At 43.3% G+C, this 19485-nt stretch overlaps 2 protein-coding genes across 7 annotated transcripts in view; one reads left to right on the plus strand and one right to left on the minus strand.

Annotated features, from left to right (window-relative positions):
• The window catches only part of mcf2l2 (MCF.2 cell line derived transforming sequence-like 2), a 95873-nt gene extending 82245 nt beyond the window's left edge, over positions 1 to 13628 (minus strand). For 3 of the 6 annotated variants that reach the window (XM_069724988.1, XM_069724994.1, XM_069724987.1), the window contains exon 1: positions 13051 to 13628. In XM_069724988.1, the coding sequence (XP_069581089.1) occupies positions 13051 to 13129 (79 nt within the window). In that variant the 5' untranslated portion in view covers positions 13130 to 13628. Of the gene's footprint in view, positions 1 to 568; positions 631 to 2221; positions 2419 to 13050 lie in introns of those variants that run through there. The other 3 variants (XM_069724989.1, XM_069724992.1, XM_069724993.1) reach the window with 3 other exon arrangements.
• Positions 13629 to 14693: 1065 nt separating this feature from the next.
• Positions 14694 to 19425, plus strand: rfc4 (replication factor C (activator 1) 4). The gene is made up of 11 exons (XM_069724984.1): positions 14694 to 14759; positions 15219 to 15352; positions 15431 to 15509; positions 15651 to 15730; positions 15817 to 15936; positions 16869 to 17012; positions 17099 to 17219; positions 17602 to 17727; positions 17838 to 17918; positions 18154 to 18267; positions 19122 to 19425. Exons 2-11 carry the CDS (start codon positions 15237 to 15239, stop codon positions 19212 to 19214), a joined length of 1074 nt encoding a protein of 357 aa, XP_069581085.1. The 5' UTR covers positions 14694 to 14759; positions 15219 to 15236; the 3' UTR covers positions 19215 to 19425.
• The last annotated feature ends 60 nt before the right edge of the window (positions 19426 to 19485 follow it).

Genomic DNA, 19485 nt, shown 5'->3' on the forward strand with positions numbered 1-19485 from the left:
GTGTGTGTTTGCTCCATTCTACTGAATCTACCCATCAATTCTTCTCACAGGCTCTGCAGCATCAGCAGTGGAACAATCCATGTTTCCTCAATGACTCTGCTGTCTGTCACACACCAACACACCAACACACCAACACACACCAACACACCAACAGACTAACACACACCAACACACCAACAGACTAACACACACCAACACACCAACAGACTAACACACACCAACACACTAACACACACCAACACACTAACACACTAACACACACCAACACACCAACAGACTAACACACACCAACACACTAACACACACCAACACACTAACACACACCAACACACTAACACACTAACACACACCAACACACCAACAGACTAACACACACCAACACACTAACACACACCAACACACTAACACACACCAACAGACTAACACACACCAACACACAACAACACACACACACACACACAGCGACACTGTGTGTGTGTGTGTTTTGTAAGCTCTGTGCAAGAAAGTAAAGCTGATTACAAGTCATTAACATAGGCCCAGCCCTGTCATAGACACAAATAGCTCCTACCTGCTGTGGAGCGGTGACTCCAGTCCATGTTAGTAGTGATGGCTGAGCTCTACCGAGTGTCCCTGTGAGCAGACAGAGACCGTGTGTGCACTATCAGCCACCTGCTGCTCACTCACCTACACGGACTGCGACTGTTTAAATATTGTCAATCACACCGATGGCTCACTATGACATGACAATGTGTGTAAACAAACGGTCAGCCTGCTGAGGCAACAGGACAGCTGTTACAGTGATGCAGTCTATTCTAAAACATACTCAATCAGCTGCTGTGAAATCTCACCGGTCGAAGAAACAAAACCTTGTTTAAAACAACACTCTATTGTGGCCATGATGATGATGATGATGATGATGATGATGATGATGATGATGATGATGATGATGATGATGATGATGATGATGATGTTGATGATGTAGACATCTCGTGATAATTAAAGACCGATCAACAAAAGACTCCCGGGCCCTAAAAACCAGAAGGTTTCCTGTACGGCATCAACAATAACAACAATGATCAACAATAAATCGAAGCAGTGAACAGTGACTTTATAGAGACAAAGTCATTACAGAGCTGATCACAGGTAATAATAGTGAGTCCCTGACCTAATAGTAGACCTGCACACTCTCTCAGCATCACTGAAACGCGAGTCTCTGTAGTTAATTCTCAAATCAGCTTCAATGCAATGTTGTACCAACTGAATAGTGGTGGAATATTTTGCTGCAGCTGCTTCAGTGTTCTTTACCATCTTTAGGAAGTCTAACAATCTGCTTTTTACTTGTCGACGTGTTTGCTTATGTGGTGCCGTCTTGCATTGGACACAACAAAGACCGAGATTAAGAAAGTGTTTTTTATAACCTTGTTGATGCAGACAAATTCATTGAAGGTGATGTGTATAGTCACATTTCATATTTTCACCCTGTGACTTCCTGTTTGGCTTTAATATAAGGCAATGTCAAACACCGACACTTCATCTTAAAAATTAGTTATTGTAAGCTGACTTTTAATCATTTAACATTTTAGTAATATTGCACAGGGCATAAACATTAAGACATTTGCCCTGTATCTTATAAAATCACATTAACTTAAAAACTCAATGGAAACAATTCAACAACTGACTTTTACAGCAAGCTAATATTGTTGTTATACATTTCATAAAAGACATAAAGTGTATTGGTGCAAAGTCCAAGACACAAACACGTCTACTGTACAGACCGCTCAGCAATACTGGGATCAACATACTTTCCATCAGTGACAAAAGTTAATTTTAACAACACAAAAAAACAACAAATCCATACCAATAATATAATGTAGTTATGTGTCCTGGGATTAACACTTACATATATACTTACTGACATACAACTGTTGAGAGAGAGAATATAAAGTGCTTTTGTTGGTGCTGCTGAACCTCCTGAAGCCCCTCTGAGTGTCAGTGGAACACATAAGACAACAACTATACTACAATACTACATTATTTAATATGTGTTGGACTGCAGGTCTACGCCCCTTAAGATGGATCCGAACACCACACCAACCCACCACCTGCCTGCCCCCCCCCTCTGTCACTGCTGGTTCCAGGTCCTGACCCGTTATAAGACTTCTACTGGTTCCTCCTTGTGAACCACACACACCTGTACACACTCTATATGATCAGTACTTACATATCACTGATCCCATGGTGCAGCCGTCCGTTCTGTCCAACAGTTCACAAGAAGGACCGAAACACACGGTGAACCAACATCCAGTCCAACGTCCAGCCCAGCAGATATCACACACACACACACACACACACACACACACACACACACACACACACACACACACACACACACACACACACACACACACACACACACACACACACACACACACACACACACACACACACACACACACACACACACACACACACACACACACACACACACACACACACACACAGGTCCAGTAACACTACAGTCTACAGAACACACACACACACACACACACAGACACACACAGGTCCAGTAACACTACGGTCTTCAGAGCTGTCTGTTCTCCTTCAATACTGCAGGACCTGCCCTCCTCTTTTGTGTGTAAGTGAGGGAGGGGAATATGAATGTGTGTGTGTGTGTGTGTGTGTGTGTGTGTGTGTGTGTGTGTGTGTGTGTGTGTGTGTGTGTGTGTGTGTGTGTGTGTGTGTGTGTGTGTGTGTGTGTGTGTGTCCTGGTAGCCTTGTGACCAGCTTAGTCTCTCAGTTCTTACCATAGTTTACACAAATATCCTCAACAATACTCCCATTAGGCAGCAGGGACTTCCTCTCCCCTCAGCATCCTTCCCTACCCCCCCCCCCACCCCACCCCACACACACACCCCCCCCAACCTCCAGCCTCTTCAGTCATGATGATAAACTACTACACAAATCCAGTCTACAACAAAAACAACCCCTGTACACATAATTCATGCGATGCTGCTCGTTTTTGGCTGAATTTGTTTTTGCATTTGCAATTAATCTGACATTTCTCTGCACCAACAGAACAATTTATATGCAGATTTCTGCATTGAATCTCATGAGCATTGTGTGTCTGCAACTCACTACAATACAGTTGTAATGTAATTAAAGAAGATTCTTATTATTGCATGCCTCTAATGTAGTGACAGATTACTCTCATGTGACTCATGTTTTTTCTGTAGGATTATTTTGCTGTGAAGCACTTTGAGCTGCATTTCTTGTATGAAAGGTGCTATACAAATAAAGTTTATTATTATTATTATTATTATTATTATTATTATAATTAAGGAGGACTTGTTCATGTTTATTGGGAGGCTCTTTTTAAATATGTAAAGAACAAGTTCGAATGTATTAACTAGGCAAAATTATTTTTGTGTACAATGTTGTAACTTGGAGCACAGAGAACTATTTCTTCCTCAAATACATCACATCCTCTCTCCTGCTGAGATGTGTAAAGGACTAGTTCACCCAAACTACAACTGAAATGACTTTTCTCAAAACCCTCTGTTGTCTATTTACCAATGCAGACCAGTATCCGCCCATTATCCTCCATCTAACTCCAGTTGATAGTTCAAAAGTTGGCATTGTTTAGCTATGCGTTTAACACAGGAAGTAGTTATTTTTTTAATTAATAATACTCGTTGATAGATAGAACATAAAGTTTGGAAGAGAGGACCAAACACATCTTTGGAAAAAAAAAAATGTTAAGAGCGCAATTGATGATGCTCCAAATACAAAATGCTGTTAATCCAAATAATCTTATGAACGGACGATGGCAGCACTTTTAATGTGCTGCGTGTTTTCTACAGTGATGATTATAACACCAACCTGAGTGGAGCTGATCTCTAATTCCAGCAATCCTCTCCTATTAGACATATTGACAATTAGCAGCAAAACAAATACTGCAGTAACTTTCAATAACTGACTCTGACAAAAAGCATAGCAGGACATTAAGCTGTAATAAACCAGATATATATTTCAGGAGAAACATTCCTCCACTTTTCCAAGTCATCTTCTACAGTGACACTCATAAAGTCCACCAGAGAGAGGAACAAGACTCAAAGGGTGGAGAACGATCCCAGAGCGTTTCATAGTTCGTACACACGTCATTACATAACCCAACTTCTAGTCCTCAGTCCCCTTCTCAAATCACAATATACATCAATGGATTTATTAAATCAGTTAGGAATTCAGAGCAGCTTAAAGGGATTCATTCAATGAACGTTTGACAGACAGCTGGTCCATTTAAAAACAGAAGTCCTCTATCCATGAACAGCTGTTCTATCTGTTTAGACACTGTGAAGGAGCCTGATGACATCACTGGGAAGGACCTCCTCCTGTTGGAAGCAGTGACACACCGTGCAGATCAAATGACAAGCCCAGATTTAAAGTCAGAGCCCCTTAAGGATCCACATGTTGAACATGGAACACACCAGTGACGTTTCCTACGCTGCACTTCAGCTCTGTTAATAATTGATGACCGACACGTTCCCGCCAGTCCCTCAGCTAAAAGGAACAGATGTTGTTTTCTTCTCCTTGGAGCCAGTTATTCCTTCGGAGGATGAAACAGACACAATGATCAGCATGCAAAAAACATTTTGAAAATACAAGAAGATTCCTTCCAGCTAAGGTTATTAAATAGGTTATTTAATTTTGCATTAAACTCTGTATTTCTCTATCATGCCTGTCATCAATAATATTTAATATAACAAAACTTGACATTGCACAGCAGGGATAGGTTCTTTCCCTTTCCATTCACCATCATCATCAAACCCTCGGCAACATCACAACACCCACAAGAAGGTCGTTCCTGTAGAACCACTGCAAGAAAGTTACTGAATCATTCTTCAATATCTCAAAATATCTAATTACTGCATTAAATCCTTCCTGCCATCTGTTACATAACAATAGCTGGGTCGAGGTGCACCACCAGTCTCATTATGTACAACTCGCATCTCATATTATGCATTCATATTTTCTCCAGACAGTCAGAACCATCCTGGCTGAACTACTACCAAAAACATTTAATGACAACCTTTGGCCTTATGAAAATACCAACAGCCATCATGGGTCAAACAACATCCATCACAGTACTTACAAAAAAGTAATAGGAAGTGCATCACGAGGACCAAAAAGCTCTGGGAGGGTCAAAACGAGCCAGAACATCCCTGTGGTGCAGCTGCAGTCTTGTAGCAGACCTGATGTCAGGCTGGACCTCCACATCATCAGTGACCCTCCTCACCTGCCCGTCACTCCTCCATCCTGCAGGTGATGCAGGACAACGCATGTCTGCAGGTAGTCACTGTCAGTCACCAGCTTCTTTCACTTTAGCGTACTGGCTTTGTTCAGCACTGACCTGCTTAAAAAAATGGATGCAGTGAGTAGATTTGGGCAGACCGTAAGTTCAAAGTTCGTGAGTGCACCAGTAGATCAGTCCCATTGTTCATCTCTGTTGTTGTGAGCAGGGCTGGTACGACGGCCTCCATCCGGCTGGCAAACAGAAGGACAAACACTTTCCAGAGGATATGCGCTCAATAACCACTCCTGTATCATACACAGGAAGAGGAAGCAGAAAGAATGCAGCTCTGACGTCATGACAACAAAGTCTGGAAGCTGTGTGTGTGTGTGTGTGTGTGTGTGTGTGTGTGTGTGTGTGCGTGTGTGTGTGTGTGTGTGTGTGTGTGTGTGTGTGTGTGTGCGTGTGTGTGTGCGTGTGTGCGTGCGTGCGTGTCTAAAGCACAAAGTTGTTAACTGTCTCTGAGGGAAACAATCTGGAGCAACCTTATGAACTTCAGACAAGTACACTGTTTACATGCATTGTTTTAGGTTTCATGTACTGCAGGGAGACACTGGGCCTCATCCTGCAGAGGCCTGAAAACCTTTTTGAACTCATGTCCTTTAGGTGAGCAAGTTTCATTCACGTGCATTTTAGTAATATCAAATTAATAAATCCACTATCATGATGTGATTATCAAATCAGGGAGTATGCAGGGAGGAAATCATCTATCCCAGCTGTGACCTTTGACCTTCATATTTTCATCTTACTGTCTGCAGGGCTTCAAGCTCCTTTCACCTCTGAGAAGACTGATGTGTAGTTAACTTTCAGTTTAAGTTCAAAAATGTTCAAATAGATTTTAACGTGAAGTTTCAGGTTTGTCTCTCACTTGTTTGGTACATGATATATATACAGTGGGTATGGAAAGTATTCAGACCCCTTTAAATTTTTCACTCTTTGTTTCATTGCAGCCATTTGCTAAAATCAAAAAAGTTCATTTTATTTCTCCTTAATGTACACTCAGCACCCCATCTTGACAGAAAAAAAAACCGAAATGTAGAAATTTGTGCAAATTTATTAAAAATGAAAACCTGAAATATCACATGGTCATAAGTATTCAGACCCTTTGCTCAGTATTGAGTAGAAGCACCCTTTTGAGCTCGTACAGCCATGAGTCTTCTTGGGAATGATGCAACAAGCTTTTCACACCTGGATTTGGGGATCCTCTGCCATTCTTCCTTGCAGATCCTCTCCAGTTCCGTCAGGTTGGATGGTGAACGTTGGTGGACAGCCATTTTCAGGTCTCTCCAGAGATGCTCCATTGGGTTTAGGTCAGGGCTCTGGCTGGGCCAGTCAAGAATGGTCACAGAGTTGTTCCCAAGCCACTCCTTTGTTATTTTAGCTGTGTGCTTTGGGTCATTGTCTTGTTGGAAGGTGAACCTTCGGCCCAGTCTGAGGTCCAGAGCACTCTGGAAGAGGTTTTCTTCCAGGATATCTCTGCACTTGGCCGCATTCATCTTTCCTTCAATTGCAACCGGTCGTCCTGTCCCTGCAGCTGAAAAACACCCCCATAGCATGATGCTGCCACCACCATGTTTCACTGTTGGGATTGTATTGGGCAGGTGATGAGCAGTGCCTGGTTTTCTCCACACATACCGCTTAGAATTAACGCCAACAAGTTCAATCTTGGTCTCATCAGACCAGAGAATCTTATTTCTCATAGTCTCGGAGTCCTTCATGTGTTTTTTGTCAAACTCTATGCGGGCTTTCATATGTCTTGCACTGAGGAGAGTCTTCCGTCGGGCCACTCTGCCATAAAGCCCCGACTGGTGGAGGGCTGCAGTGATAGTTGACTTTGTGGAACTTTCTCCCATCTCCCTACTGCATCTCTGGAGCTCAGCCACAGTGATCTTTGGGTTCTTCTTTACCTCTCTCACCAAGGCTCTTCTCCCACGATTGCTCAGTTTGGCTGGACGGCCAGGTCTAGGAAGAGTTCTGGTCGTCCCAAACTTCTTCCATTTAAGGATTATGGAGGCCACTGTGCTCTTAGGAACCTTGAGTGCTGCAGAAATTATTTTGTAACCTTGGCCAGATCTGTGCCTTGCCACAATTCTGTCTCTGAGCTCCTTGGACAGTTCCTTCGACCTCATGATTCTCATTTGCTCTGACATGCACTGTGAGCTGTAAGGTCTTATATAGACAGGTGTGTGCCTTTCCTAATCAAGTCCAATCAGTTTAATTAAACACAGCTGGACTCCAATGAAGGAGTAGAACCATCTCAAGGAGGATCAGAAGAAATGGACAGCATGTGAGTTAAATATGAGTGTCACAGCAAAGGGTCTGAATACTTATGACCATGTGATATTTCAGTTTTTCTTTTTTAATAAATTTGCACAAATTTCTACATTTGTTTTTTTCTGTCAACATGGGGTGCTGAGTGTACATTAATGAGAAATAAAATGAACTTTTTTGATTTTAGCAAATGGCTGCAATGAAACAAAGAGTGGAAAATTTAAAGGGGTCTGAATACTTTCCGTAACCACTGTAATCCATTAGAGTTACTTATTATATTGTAATTCATCAGTTTATCTGTATATTAACAAATCTTCCCATCAGACGTGATTACAAATAATATTTATTTTTAGGCTGCCAGTGTTTTGTTTGCTTTGCGTGTAATTTTTTGTCTACTACAGAATACTGAATCCCTCAATCAGCTTTCACCTGATAATATTTCATCCCCACAATAAACCAAAATCAAAAGGGGAAAGGTATGTCGAGAATCAAGTTCATTTTTATCATTAATGGGAAAAAGCACACGTTTTAAATTATGTTTTTAGTTGTAATTAAATATGTTTATTTTACATAAACATGTTTTCATATTGCGTGTGACTTCATTTTTGTGATATTTCCCTCAGATCTCACAATTAATTATGTTGATATTGTTTCAGATCAAAATTGTTGTTCAAAACTGGACTCATTTCTCAGCACTATTCATCCTGACAGCACGCTGCTACATGAGAGGCCGTTTTAGATTGGGCACCCATAAAACAGCACCTCATGAATTATGTATGAGGGAAACACAGACAGGCGTTCCAGTAAATTACTCATCCGGCTGCACTGACGTAATCGGACCAAAAAAGAGAGTGACAAAGAGGCGGTGAATACGGTGTGTAGATGTTGATGGTGAATACAGTGTGGGCCTGATTTACTAAGATCTCAAATAAAGGTACTAAATTACGTGTTTTTTCCAAACGTTTGCACGTTTATTTTGCACTCATTTTGTGGGTGATTTACTAAAACTAATTGCGTCATTGAAATCAGGTGCAAATCTCTGTATTTAAATGAGGGTTTACGTGTTAAAGTGATTCCAACAATGGAAAACAGAGCGACCGCTAAAGGAAATCTGATCCCATTGAAGTTAAGAAATATAAATATAACAAGAACAAAACACTTTATAGATTATCAGCAAGAAAGTCAATACTGTAGGAAAAACAAAAAGGTGGAAAAATGCTTAATAATAAAACATGGTCAAATAAAAGAGGAGGACGGTGATGAGATCCTCTAACAGACACCGATCAGCAGGTCCAGATCTTTCTGTGATGAGCAGCTGACTTTTCATTCAGTGTCTGATGAAGCTACCTGTGAATTCTGCAGGACTCATTCAGGATGTGACAGCTCACCTGAATAACAGGACTGGAGGGAGATCCAAGCAGAGATACGCTGGAACCACCCAGAGGCAGCAAAATGCTGAGTTTTTAATTGCTGGTATTTCGTGGCTCCTTCTTGTTGTTGGCTGTCAATCATCATTCAGTTCATTCAATAACTCAGAAGTATCATCGCTGGACAAACGATATGTCTGAATCATTTTCCCCCAAAATGGTTCCACGGGTGTAAAACCTCGTTCTCTACGTATTCTTTGGTTTCCTGCATCTCCTCCACAATAAGAGCAGCCGTCTCTCCAGATTTGCGCACCTGATTAATACGTTCCTTTCAGTCGTACTAAAATACACAACAATCACTTCTCCTGTTTCTACTTCCTGGTTCAGTAAATATCGTTGCGGGTGATAAATTGTTCTATTTGCATGTTTCTCAGTATTTTACACCTTCAAGCAGAAATGACCAATATTACATATTCATGCAGGCAAACATGCAAAATAGACAACGTGTGTTAAATTGCACATTTGAAAGACGCAATCCTCACTGCACGTCGTTAGTAGATCAGCTTGGACATTTTTTTGCGGGTTGTTTGGAGTTTGCATGTGATTTTACACACGCAAACCTTCAATAAATCAGATCCTGTGTGTAGATTTTGATGGTGAATATGGTGTTTAGATTTTGATGGCGAATATGGTGTTTAGATTTTGATGGTGAATATGGTGAGTGTCGATTTTGTTTGCAGAAGAGCACTGCAAAAGCAGCACAAGGGATGTCCTGCAACTCCCACATCAAAAATCTCAATCAATCTCAACACAGCAGTGATCGTGTCTGGTTACCCTCTGTTTTTTATTTTCAGGTAATTATTCTTGTTCAAATTAAAAACAATATAGTGATTTGAATTCTTCATGTTTAAAATCTGACTGCATGTTTATGTTTTACTCAAAGAACAGAGCAGCTTGCTGTCAGGCAGCTGAAAATAAAGTTATACATGCAGGAAGCTGTCACTGACATGAAGCCCTCTACAGCATGTTAATCATAACAAGTTCTAATGTTATGGAGCTATTTTCAATAAGTGCAATGGCCTGTGTAATTTGACTCGTGGCGCCACCTGCTGTTGTGGAAGGTAAATTAGATTTGTGGGGAAATTCTTCCCCACAATGACAGCAGAAATATTGTAGAAAACTTGTGGTATTTTTTTTCTTTATAGGCTATACGTTTTTGTATGTATTTGTTTAATGATGTGTCAGTAATCATGATGTAGATGTGAATTTGTTTGATAGATTTATTTTGTATTTGCAAATCAATGAACTGTAGAGCATTTGTGAAAGATGTTTTGTTTGTCGATCTTCAACACCTTTATTACATCTGACACACAACACACAAGAGCTTTCCTGGCTGTGACATCGATCTGTTCATCCCGTGCCATCCGTGGAACCCCGGTTTCTGCCTTCCTGGACTTCTGTTTAAATTACCGTCACTACACTTCATGCGGGGTAAACAGTCCAGACTCCCAGCCGCTTCTCTTCCCCTGGGAACGTTACTTTTTATAAGTTTGAAGAAATCCTGTCCTCCCATCATCATTGATATTGTTCATGCATTAACCGCACGTCTTAGAGTTGGAGTCTTTCTCTACTATTCTAATATTCACAGAGAGGCTGTCCTATATTCAGTATTTTATGCTGTTGTGTTGTACTGCGATCTGTTGTCTTCTCTCTTCTATTCTTTCCTATCTCTGAGATTCACATATCTTGTTTTCTGCTTTCACATTCATTAGTTTGCTCAAAAACTTTAAAACAAACACGTATGGTTCAGGTTGCCACATAGCACACAGAGCTCTGCCCTTACACCAGCATGCGTACATTTAACGGGCCAACACACAGAAATCACCCTCTTCTTTACTTGAGGAATGGTTTACCCGTCACAAAAATGGATTTGTTACTGCTGCCCCTAAAGGTTCTCCCCCCGCCTCTCTGTTCCCCTGCAGCTCACAGCGCACATTATTAAAACACCATCTGCATTCATGCCCTCCATCCGCTCTGATAGATTTCTCAACCTTGACGCTCAGTTAACCATGTGATTGTGAAACACTCAATGAAACAATTCTTATGCTGGTGCTTGGTAACATGGCACATAATCCCGAACCTGTTCTTGGTTCACAACGTTGATCTACCCCACGATAACAAGGTTTCACCTCCGTCATGGGTTTTGGGGCAGAACGCTCTGCAGGATCAGTCAGGCTGCGCATGGACTCACCAAAACTTTGTAAATAAATCTCATAACTGTGTGGTGACGTCTCTTCTAGTTGAAATATAAATATGAGATTCACCAACATCAAGAAGTCAGACTAATGATGAGAGACAAGATCCAAGGGTTAAATAAATAGGCTGTTTGTGGAACTACTTTCATCCACGCTGGCTTCAACTCACAAGGATCTGCTGCGAATATCTCCATTTCCTGATCCCACAGGGTACCTTCAGAGGTGTTGTTCAGAATCAATCAATATCAGCTGTCCGAGTTGATCCTGATATCACACAAACAGTGTAACATCCAATCAGCCTCCCGGTGTGTCACGAGGTGTTCTCATCACCTTGTAAACAGTGACAGTGTGCACGAATGAGTCTCAGTATGACACCGTGATGTAAAAGTGCTCGTACTGCATATCGGTAAGTGGCAGGCTGTTTTATGCAACTCTTATAGCTTTAATGAAGCGTTCTAATAAGTGTGGCAATTTTGATCTGTTGATGATGTTTGGATCACTTCCTGGGACAAAATGTAAGTCCCCATTATTTAACTAAATAAGTAAATGATTTAAATCTTAGGGTGGACATTCTTTATTTTAGGTTTAAGTAAGGCTGTGAAGTTCAGGGTGAACAAAAGGCACATTTCAGTTTAAGCTCTATGCAAATACAGTTCCCTATTATATTGGTGACAATGGATAGGCGTTGGTCAATGAAATATGAAAAGAGGAGGCAATGAGTCGAATAGTATTCGTTGAAATGGACCTTTACATAATCACCATACTGCAAACACCCATGGCAGCAGCGTGTGAGCAGGACTCCCACTAAATTAATTCAGGCTCAGTTTCTATAGCAACGCACAGGCCCTCTTCCCATCCCCTATCCGTCGTCCTCCGACTACTACGCATTGTAGGCAGTGCAGTAGCGGAGAATACCGTGCAATAGTCTCCAGCGTGGCACATTAACCTACTTCCCCAGCAGCCAGAACACGACCCGGATGCAGAAGACATACGATGGAAAAAAGGATGGGAGGAGGAGAAGGCAGGGAGACGGGAGATGACTGCAGAAAAAAAGGGGTACGGTAGAATGGCGGACGTGCAGAGGTGAAGGAAAGGGTAAAATGAGCCAGGAAAAAAGGTGACAAGGATTAAAAAAATTAAAAAAAAAAAAGAAGACCAAAAGGAAGAGACAGAGAAAAAGTGACAAGACAGAAAACTATATTGGATAAATCTCTGACATATTTATATCGTAAATCTAGATAAAAGCATGGATGTATAAACATAATTACACTCGCTAGTGCTGAAAGCAATAATAAAACTACACTATGTGTACAGGATGTTTGTTGTAATCTCTTTCTGGTAAATCACTTAAAATACAAAAAGATCATGGTCTCTGCAAATATTCACCAGATGAATTATACGATCAATCAAAGTACACAGTGAGTTATTTATGCTGGTAGTCACAGAAAATCCACACTAATCAAATCCAATGACTCCTCTTTTGATTACATTCAGCCTACTTTCCCTTCTGACCATCATCTCTGCTGCCTGTGAGCATTTTGCCCCTCTGCATCCCTCAGTGGTCCTGATGAGAGGATGACTCCCTGCCCTGCTTTCAGCTGCTCTTCTTCTTCTTCTTCTCACATTTTAAACCTATTTAAGGATCGATACAAGCCTCTAACACAACGTCTTCCACCACAACACGGTACTCCAAGAGAATACACTTTCCGAGGAGCATCTTTCACACACAAAACCGTTTCCTGTTTTAACCAAACCATCAGAGAGAGTGAAATGTGAGCCGGCAGGTGAGGGAAAGAGGATGAGGACTTACCGACATGAGTGATGACACACTGCACCCTCTGTAGCAGCTCCTGAACCGACATCTCGTCTTCTCTCAGCCAGCACAGCATCTCAGGGTGTGGGTCGCATCCACTCCTCTCCCTCCCTCGCTCCCTCCCCCTCTCTCTCTCCGTCGATGCTGCCACGCCTCCTCTCGTCACCCCTGAAAATCTCCTCTGCTTTTGCTGCCTAATCCAAGTTTCTCCTCCCAGGTTTGCGTCTCCTCTTTCCCCAATAGGTGTTTCTTATTTTATTCTTGTACCACGCCTCTCCTCTCCTTCGTTAAAGCTCTTCTAAATCCAGACAGTCACCGAGCCGGATGATGATGATGATGATGATGATGATGATGATGATGATGGCACTCCTCGCCATTCGGCAAATAGTAAATAAACAGCTCGTTATTGAGGCACAGTCTCAGAACGGCATTCAGGGTTTATGAAGCAGCCAACCAGTTCGTAATATAAGCAGCAAACCAGCGTTCAGTAGAAAAAACAAAAAGAAAGTTCATTTGTTAGCTAGTCAAAGAGACAATAAACAGCCAGTCAGTTGGTCAGAGAACAAAAGAGACAATCAGCCTGTCACCATGTCAGGCAGCAAACCAGGCAGAGAATGAAAAATCAGCGCGAAGAACAAAACTGCCTTTTCATTAGGTTAAAAGCCAATAACAAAACAACACATCTAGGCAGTGATACAGTTTATATATATATATATATATATATATATATATATATATATATATATATATATATATATATATATATATATATGATGCTCCAAGTCTCCAGGTGAAAACAAAACAATAATAATCCCCACAGAAAAACCTGTTTAAGAAATGTTAAATCTGTAAAATATAAAGAATCCTCCACGGTACAGAATCTGCCCCAGCTTGATGGGCAGGAGAGCACTGCTGCTGCTTTGATGAGGCTGTTTGCTCTAATAAAGACGCTGAGTCAGGAGGAGGGACCACCAATCAGATGGCTGCTGTACCTGCCTGCAGGGTGGAGGGAGACCCAGAGCCCAGGGTGGGTGGATGGGCCGGGGTTCATAGTCCATGGGAGAAACCCTGGTGCCTGGAGCTGGGCTGCACATGGACTGGAGCTTCTGAAAAATTAACTAAATATTTCCTGCTTTTTAAAATTCTGTTTAAGGGAAGTAACGACGACACAAAACATTTCTAAAACATTGTTTTCTATTAAGTCATATAAATGACAAATCATCTGTAAATTTCACCACAAGCCACTGGCCTCCACCCTCCATCCATCATTCGTGCTTTGTCCTCCTGGGTTCATTCAGCCTGCAGCCTGAATAGAGCTGATCCAGCTCCACGTTTTGACTAAAGCAAGCAGGCGGAGCATGTGTCCAGGGCCATCTGCTCCTGGGACCGAGGAGCTGGACACAAATATCTGTGCTCATCTTTCCGGCCTCTCACTTCTCTCTGACACAAAGAAGCCCAGCAGCTGGCAGACAAAGGACAGCGCAGTCCTCTGGGACGTCTGTTGAAGCTGCACGTTGTGGTCGGGAACGTGATGACGAAATCAATGTCGGTCGCGGTGTCTGATTGGATGCCACGCGATGTCGTCACCGGAAGTTGTCTTTAGCGGCAGAGCGGGAACGCGCTGCTGCAGTTCCTGATGCCAGGCGGTCTTCAGAAGAACAGCACGGCACGGCGCGGCTCTCAAACTCAGTAACTCCGACCGTTAGGTAAGAGTCGGACATTTAGACGCTAGCGCGAGCCGTCCATCTGCAGAGACAGCAGCTAACGAGAGGCTAACACTGTTAGCTGCTGGTAAACCGGCCGCAGCGCAGGCTAGCGGCGCAGCTCACGTGGGAGTTTGTTCCAGACCGTGAAGCCGGTCACGTGATTCATGGCTGGAGGACAGCCTGTTCTTCTGTCATGTCGAGATGTTCCTGACATCACGGAGGAGCGAACTAGTCGCAGGCTTAAGTTTATATTTTAGGAGCGAACAAAGCACAGAAGGTCAGCTGTTGTCGGAAGTGATGGTCCGGTGTTATCTGGCCAGCTCAGAGCTCACACAGCACGTCAGTCATCACTTCCTCCTGTTGTTCAGTCCCTGAGAGTCCACTGGATCAGAACCGTCCGGACAGACATCAGCCTTTCTGTGGGCAGCTTTGTTTTGATCAAACACGTGTGTGTTTCAGAGTGTGCCAGGAGGAGCCATGCAGGCCTTTCTGAAGGGACCGACCGGCCACGCCACCAGACCTCACAAAGACAAGGCGGCAGCTGGGCCCGGCTCGGACAAGAGAGCCAAGGCCGTTCCCTGGGTCGAGAAATAGTGAGTGGCTCATGAAGTGTTTACGAGCGAGCTGACTTTCTGTATAAATATGAACAGGTTGTGTTTGTGTGACTCCAGCAGGCCGAAGTGTGTCGATGAGGTGGCCTTTCAGGAGGAGGTGGTGGCAGTGCTCAAGAAGTCTCTGGAAGGAGCAGATGTGAGTATTGAGATACCTTTCTCATAATCCACTGTCCTACATACACATAAATTCAACATGCGCTAATAACCCATGTGTGTATGTTTGTTTGCTTTTTAAATTGAAAGGTACGCTATCACCAGAGTTGTGTTTTAATTGCAGCTTCCCAACCTGCTCTTCTACGGCCCTCCTGGAACAGGAAAGACGTCGACCATCCTCGCTGCTGCCAGAGAGCTTTATGGGTGAGCGGAGGGTTCGTGGTGACGTGCGGGAGGAGAGCGAGTTCCCCTTAGTCTGAAGCCTGTTCTCCTTCCTGTTTCTCCTTCAGTCCGGAGCTGTACAGACAGAGAGTCCTGGAGCTCAACGCCTCCGACGAACGAGGCATCCAGGTCGTCAGAGAGAAGGTCAAGAACTTTGCTCAGCTCACCGTGGCGGGGACTCGCTCCGAGTGAGTCAGCACTTATTACATCACAAGTTTCCTCCACCTGAAGTCCTACTTTTGGTCGGGCTTCCCACACATCCAGGAAAACCTGGAATATGCCAGGTCTGTTTTCAGTCCTGGAAAACTTTTAAGTTGTCCTTGAAAATGTTTTTGACATTGTTGTCGAATGCTGAACGCAAACTGCGAGATGTGTTCATCAGCAGGCGGCTGAAACCACGTTCAGGGAGCAGGTGACGTTAGAGCAGCAGGGGGACAGTTTACAGCTGGAAACAGACAGATGGTAGATGTGACTGAAAATACAAAAGGGTTTTGATTGGCACTGAAGTCCTCAATTGTTGCCGTCCTCTACTTGTTGAGCCAGTCACCACCCGGACTAACAGGTTCCTGGATGTGGACGTTTCTGTGCGAGTGTTATAAGCTCTGAGAGCATCGTGAGGAGGATCTCAAAATGACTCCTTCAGTAGGTTTTATTTATAATTAAACAGAAAAACCTTCCTCGGATGTTTATTTAAAAACAACAGTACACCTGCACACAGTATTCACCTGGCAGGTAGCTCTTTCTGCTTCCTGTGGATTTGGTCCGTCTCAGCGTCTTCTGCCTCTTCTCGGGATCACAGACTGACTCCATGATTTCCAGACCGTCGGAGTCGGGGCTCCTTGTTCTTTTGGCTCTTTGAGCTCATTGTCTCCTGACGGTATTACATCATGGCTGAATGAGGATGAATCCAAACATCTACAGAGCCTCTTTAAACTCCCACATAGAGGACCGTGTGAGTGAGGCCTGTGATTCCTTTCGGTCGTTCACTTCTTAAATCATAGAAAAACATCCTGGAATCGTACTTCTTGAAAACTGTTAGTTTTAAAGCTCCCTTAAGTCTGTCAGCTTTTTAAAACCTGCTGCCAAATCTTTAAGTCTTTGTGATTTGCTGTGTTTGTAGTGGGAAGCCGTGTCCTCCATTCAAGATCATCATCCTCGATGAGGCGGACTCCATGACGGCACCGGCTCAGGCCGCTCTCAGACGGACCATGGAGAAGCAGTCTCGCACCACCCGCTTCTGTCTCATCTGTAACTACATCAGCAGGTCAGCTGACTGCTCAGAACCAGTGACGCACAAACACACTCTCTGTTGGACAGATCCTGACCCGCTGTGTGCCTTGTGTTGTCCAGGATCATCGAACCTCTGACCTCCAGGTGCTCCAAGTTTCGCTTTAAACCTTTAGACAATCGGATCCAAGAGGAGCGTCTGCTGGAGATCTGTGACAAGGAGAACCTCAAGTACACCAAAGAGGTAGAGGAGAAGGGATGTGGTGTCTCTCACACCTCCTGTCTGGTTCATTTGGTCCAAAACAGGCTGTAAAGCTCCACCTAGTGACAAAAGCGGGTACTACAGCAAATCAACAGCATGTTGTGACCTACAACCACTCGGTTGACTGATTCAGTTGATTTTCAGGCCAATGGAACATTGTTAGGGGAAGTGTTTGTTCACCGCTATTTCAACACAAGATGTAAAACAGCTGTTTTTTCACACTGATGAAAAACATACACTTCAGTTCACACTGAATACAGACAACTGCAGAAGCATCTTTTGGGGCTTCAGGGGTGGTGGAGACCTGCATCTGCTCTCAGTACACAGCTGTAGTCACCATGTAAACCTGTGTTTGCTCTTCCAGAGTATAGCAGCGTTGGTGCAGGTATCCGAGGGAGACCTACGGAAAGCCATCACATTTCTCCAGAGCGCCGCACGCCTCAACGCCGACCAGGAAATGACTGAGCACGCTGTCACTGAAATAGCTGGAGTGAGTCCCGCTTGTCGTATCACATAACTGAGGAACCGTTAGCAGTTCAACTGTCCTGCACACACCAGACTCTGCTGAACTACAGTCCAGCTGTGTCTGCTCTCCTACAGGTCGTTCCCTCCAACATGATTGACAGCTTGCTCCACATCTGCTTCAAAGGAACATTTGAGAAGTTGGAGGTATCAGTGAGGGTGGGTGTTCTGACCCGTCACAGCTCCATCACTGTCAGTGTCCCACAGCAGCACTTCCTTGTTTAGTGGGACATTCACTTATTTTATTTCCAGTTGTTCCAAGTCACATTTTTTTTAAACTGAAAAGTTTCAAGCTGAAGGCGTGAATCTTTAATCACGAGCAATAAATGTGTTTAAAACGGTGCGGTGAAGACTAACGAGCGGCTGAATGTGTGTCAAATGTCTCCTCGGACAGGACATGGTGGATGACGGCTACGCAGCCACACAGATCCTGAGTCAGCTCCACGAGTCCATCATAGAGCGGGACCTGAGCGACAAGCAGAAGTCAGCCATCACAGAGAAGATGGCGGTAAGTGATGACTTCCTGCTGACTTCATGTGCTGATTGTTGTGTCAGCAGCTCAGACAAACCTCGGCGAACAGCGCCTGAAGCCTTCATCGTCCGACAGGCTGTTTGGAAACAAGAGCTTTACACATCGAGTTGACTACGGCTGAAAAGCAACTGATCAAAGTTTTTCATGAATTCCCATACAAAGCTTATACAGCTTCACCAGAACAGTGTGGCTTCAAGGCGTTGATACAAATGACGAACACGATGTGCTTTGCTTTTGGAAATATGACTCCATGGAAGATTTCAAACATTTCTTAGGCCTTGTGTTAAGAAATGAAAACAAATATGTATTAAATCATAATGTCACTGATGCTTAAAAATCACAATCCATATTAAATGGTCACCTACGTACGCTGATAATATAGTTCAGGAGATAAACATATAAACATAAACCCAGCCCTGGTGAGTTCACAAAGCTAACGACAGCGAAGTTCAACTGTGGCTGCATGTCAACTTTCTCACCGAGTTAGTGTCAGAAAATAATAATAATAATAATAATAATATACATACAAGAGGTTTGTGCTGTCCTATCGCTAGTTAATGGGACAAGATGGGAATCCTTTATTTTAGCTGATATCAAACCATTCAAACATGTCTGATCATTGAGGATGTTGCTACCATCTATTTGGATTTAGAAATATCGTTCAACATCTCCCCTCGCTGAGTGTCCCTGCTGGCTACAGCTTAACATTCATTTTTCACATGTTAACGTTTTAGAGACAATCCAACATTCAGCTCGGTCCTCTCACTGAGTTGTAGCTTTAATCCATTTGAATGGATCTGTTGTTTGTGTTTGCTTGCTCTGTGGTTCAGGTTGTGGGGAAGTGCCTGTCAGACGGTGCAGACGAGTACCTGCAGGTGTTGAGTCTGTGTTCGCTCATCATGCAGCAGGCCTCCCACAACTAAAACTCAACAACGGAGCGTCTCCCCTGAAGACACGACTGTCCCCTGCTTCCTGCAGGACCAGAAGCCCGACGTGGACATCAGCTGTTTCTTCTGATCAGTTTCAGTTTTCAGATGCCAGTGGTCTTTAATTCACCTCAAGGAAGAGGACTTCTAACATTACTCTGTACACTTTTTGACATTTTGGAAAGTAATAAACAGTTGTTGTTTTTTTGTGTCTTTTCAGTCTTTATTTCATTCATGTTATTCCTCGTTCTTGGGACATCGTAAGGGA

Source organism: Brachyistius frenatus, unplaced genomic scaffold, assembly GCF_029030835.1.
Source record: "Brachyistius frenatus isolate BFR_SWC_R1_liver_20210118 unplaced genomic scaffold, ASM2903083v1 Contig_404, whole genome shotgun sequence".
Taxonomy (NCBI): Eukaryota; Metazoa; Chordata; class Actinopteri; family Embiotocidae; genus Brachyistius; species Brachyistius frenatus.

Excerpts from the sequence above, each read along its gene's own strand:
- rfc4 (XM_069724984.1), top strand. The coding sequence starts at position 15,237 with ATGCAGGCCTTTCTGAAGGGACCGACCGGCCACGCCACCAGACCTCAC. Across the intron at positions 15,353-15,430 it reads GTTCCCTGGGTCGAGAAATA|CAGGCCGAAGTGTGTCGATG; the intron begins GTGAGTGGCTCA and ends GTGTGACTCCAG. Across the intron at positions 17,728-17,837 it reads CTGTCACTGAAATAGCTGGA|GTCGTTCCCTCCAACATGAT; the intron begins GTGAGTCCCGCT and ends GCTCTCCTACAG.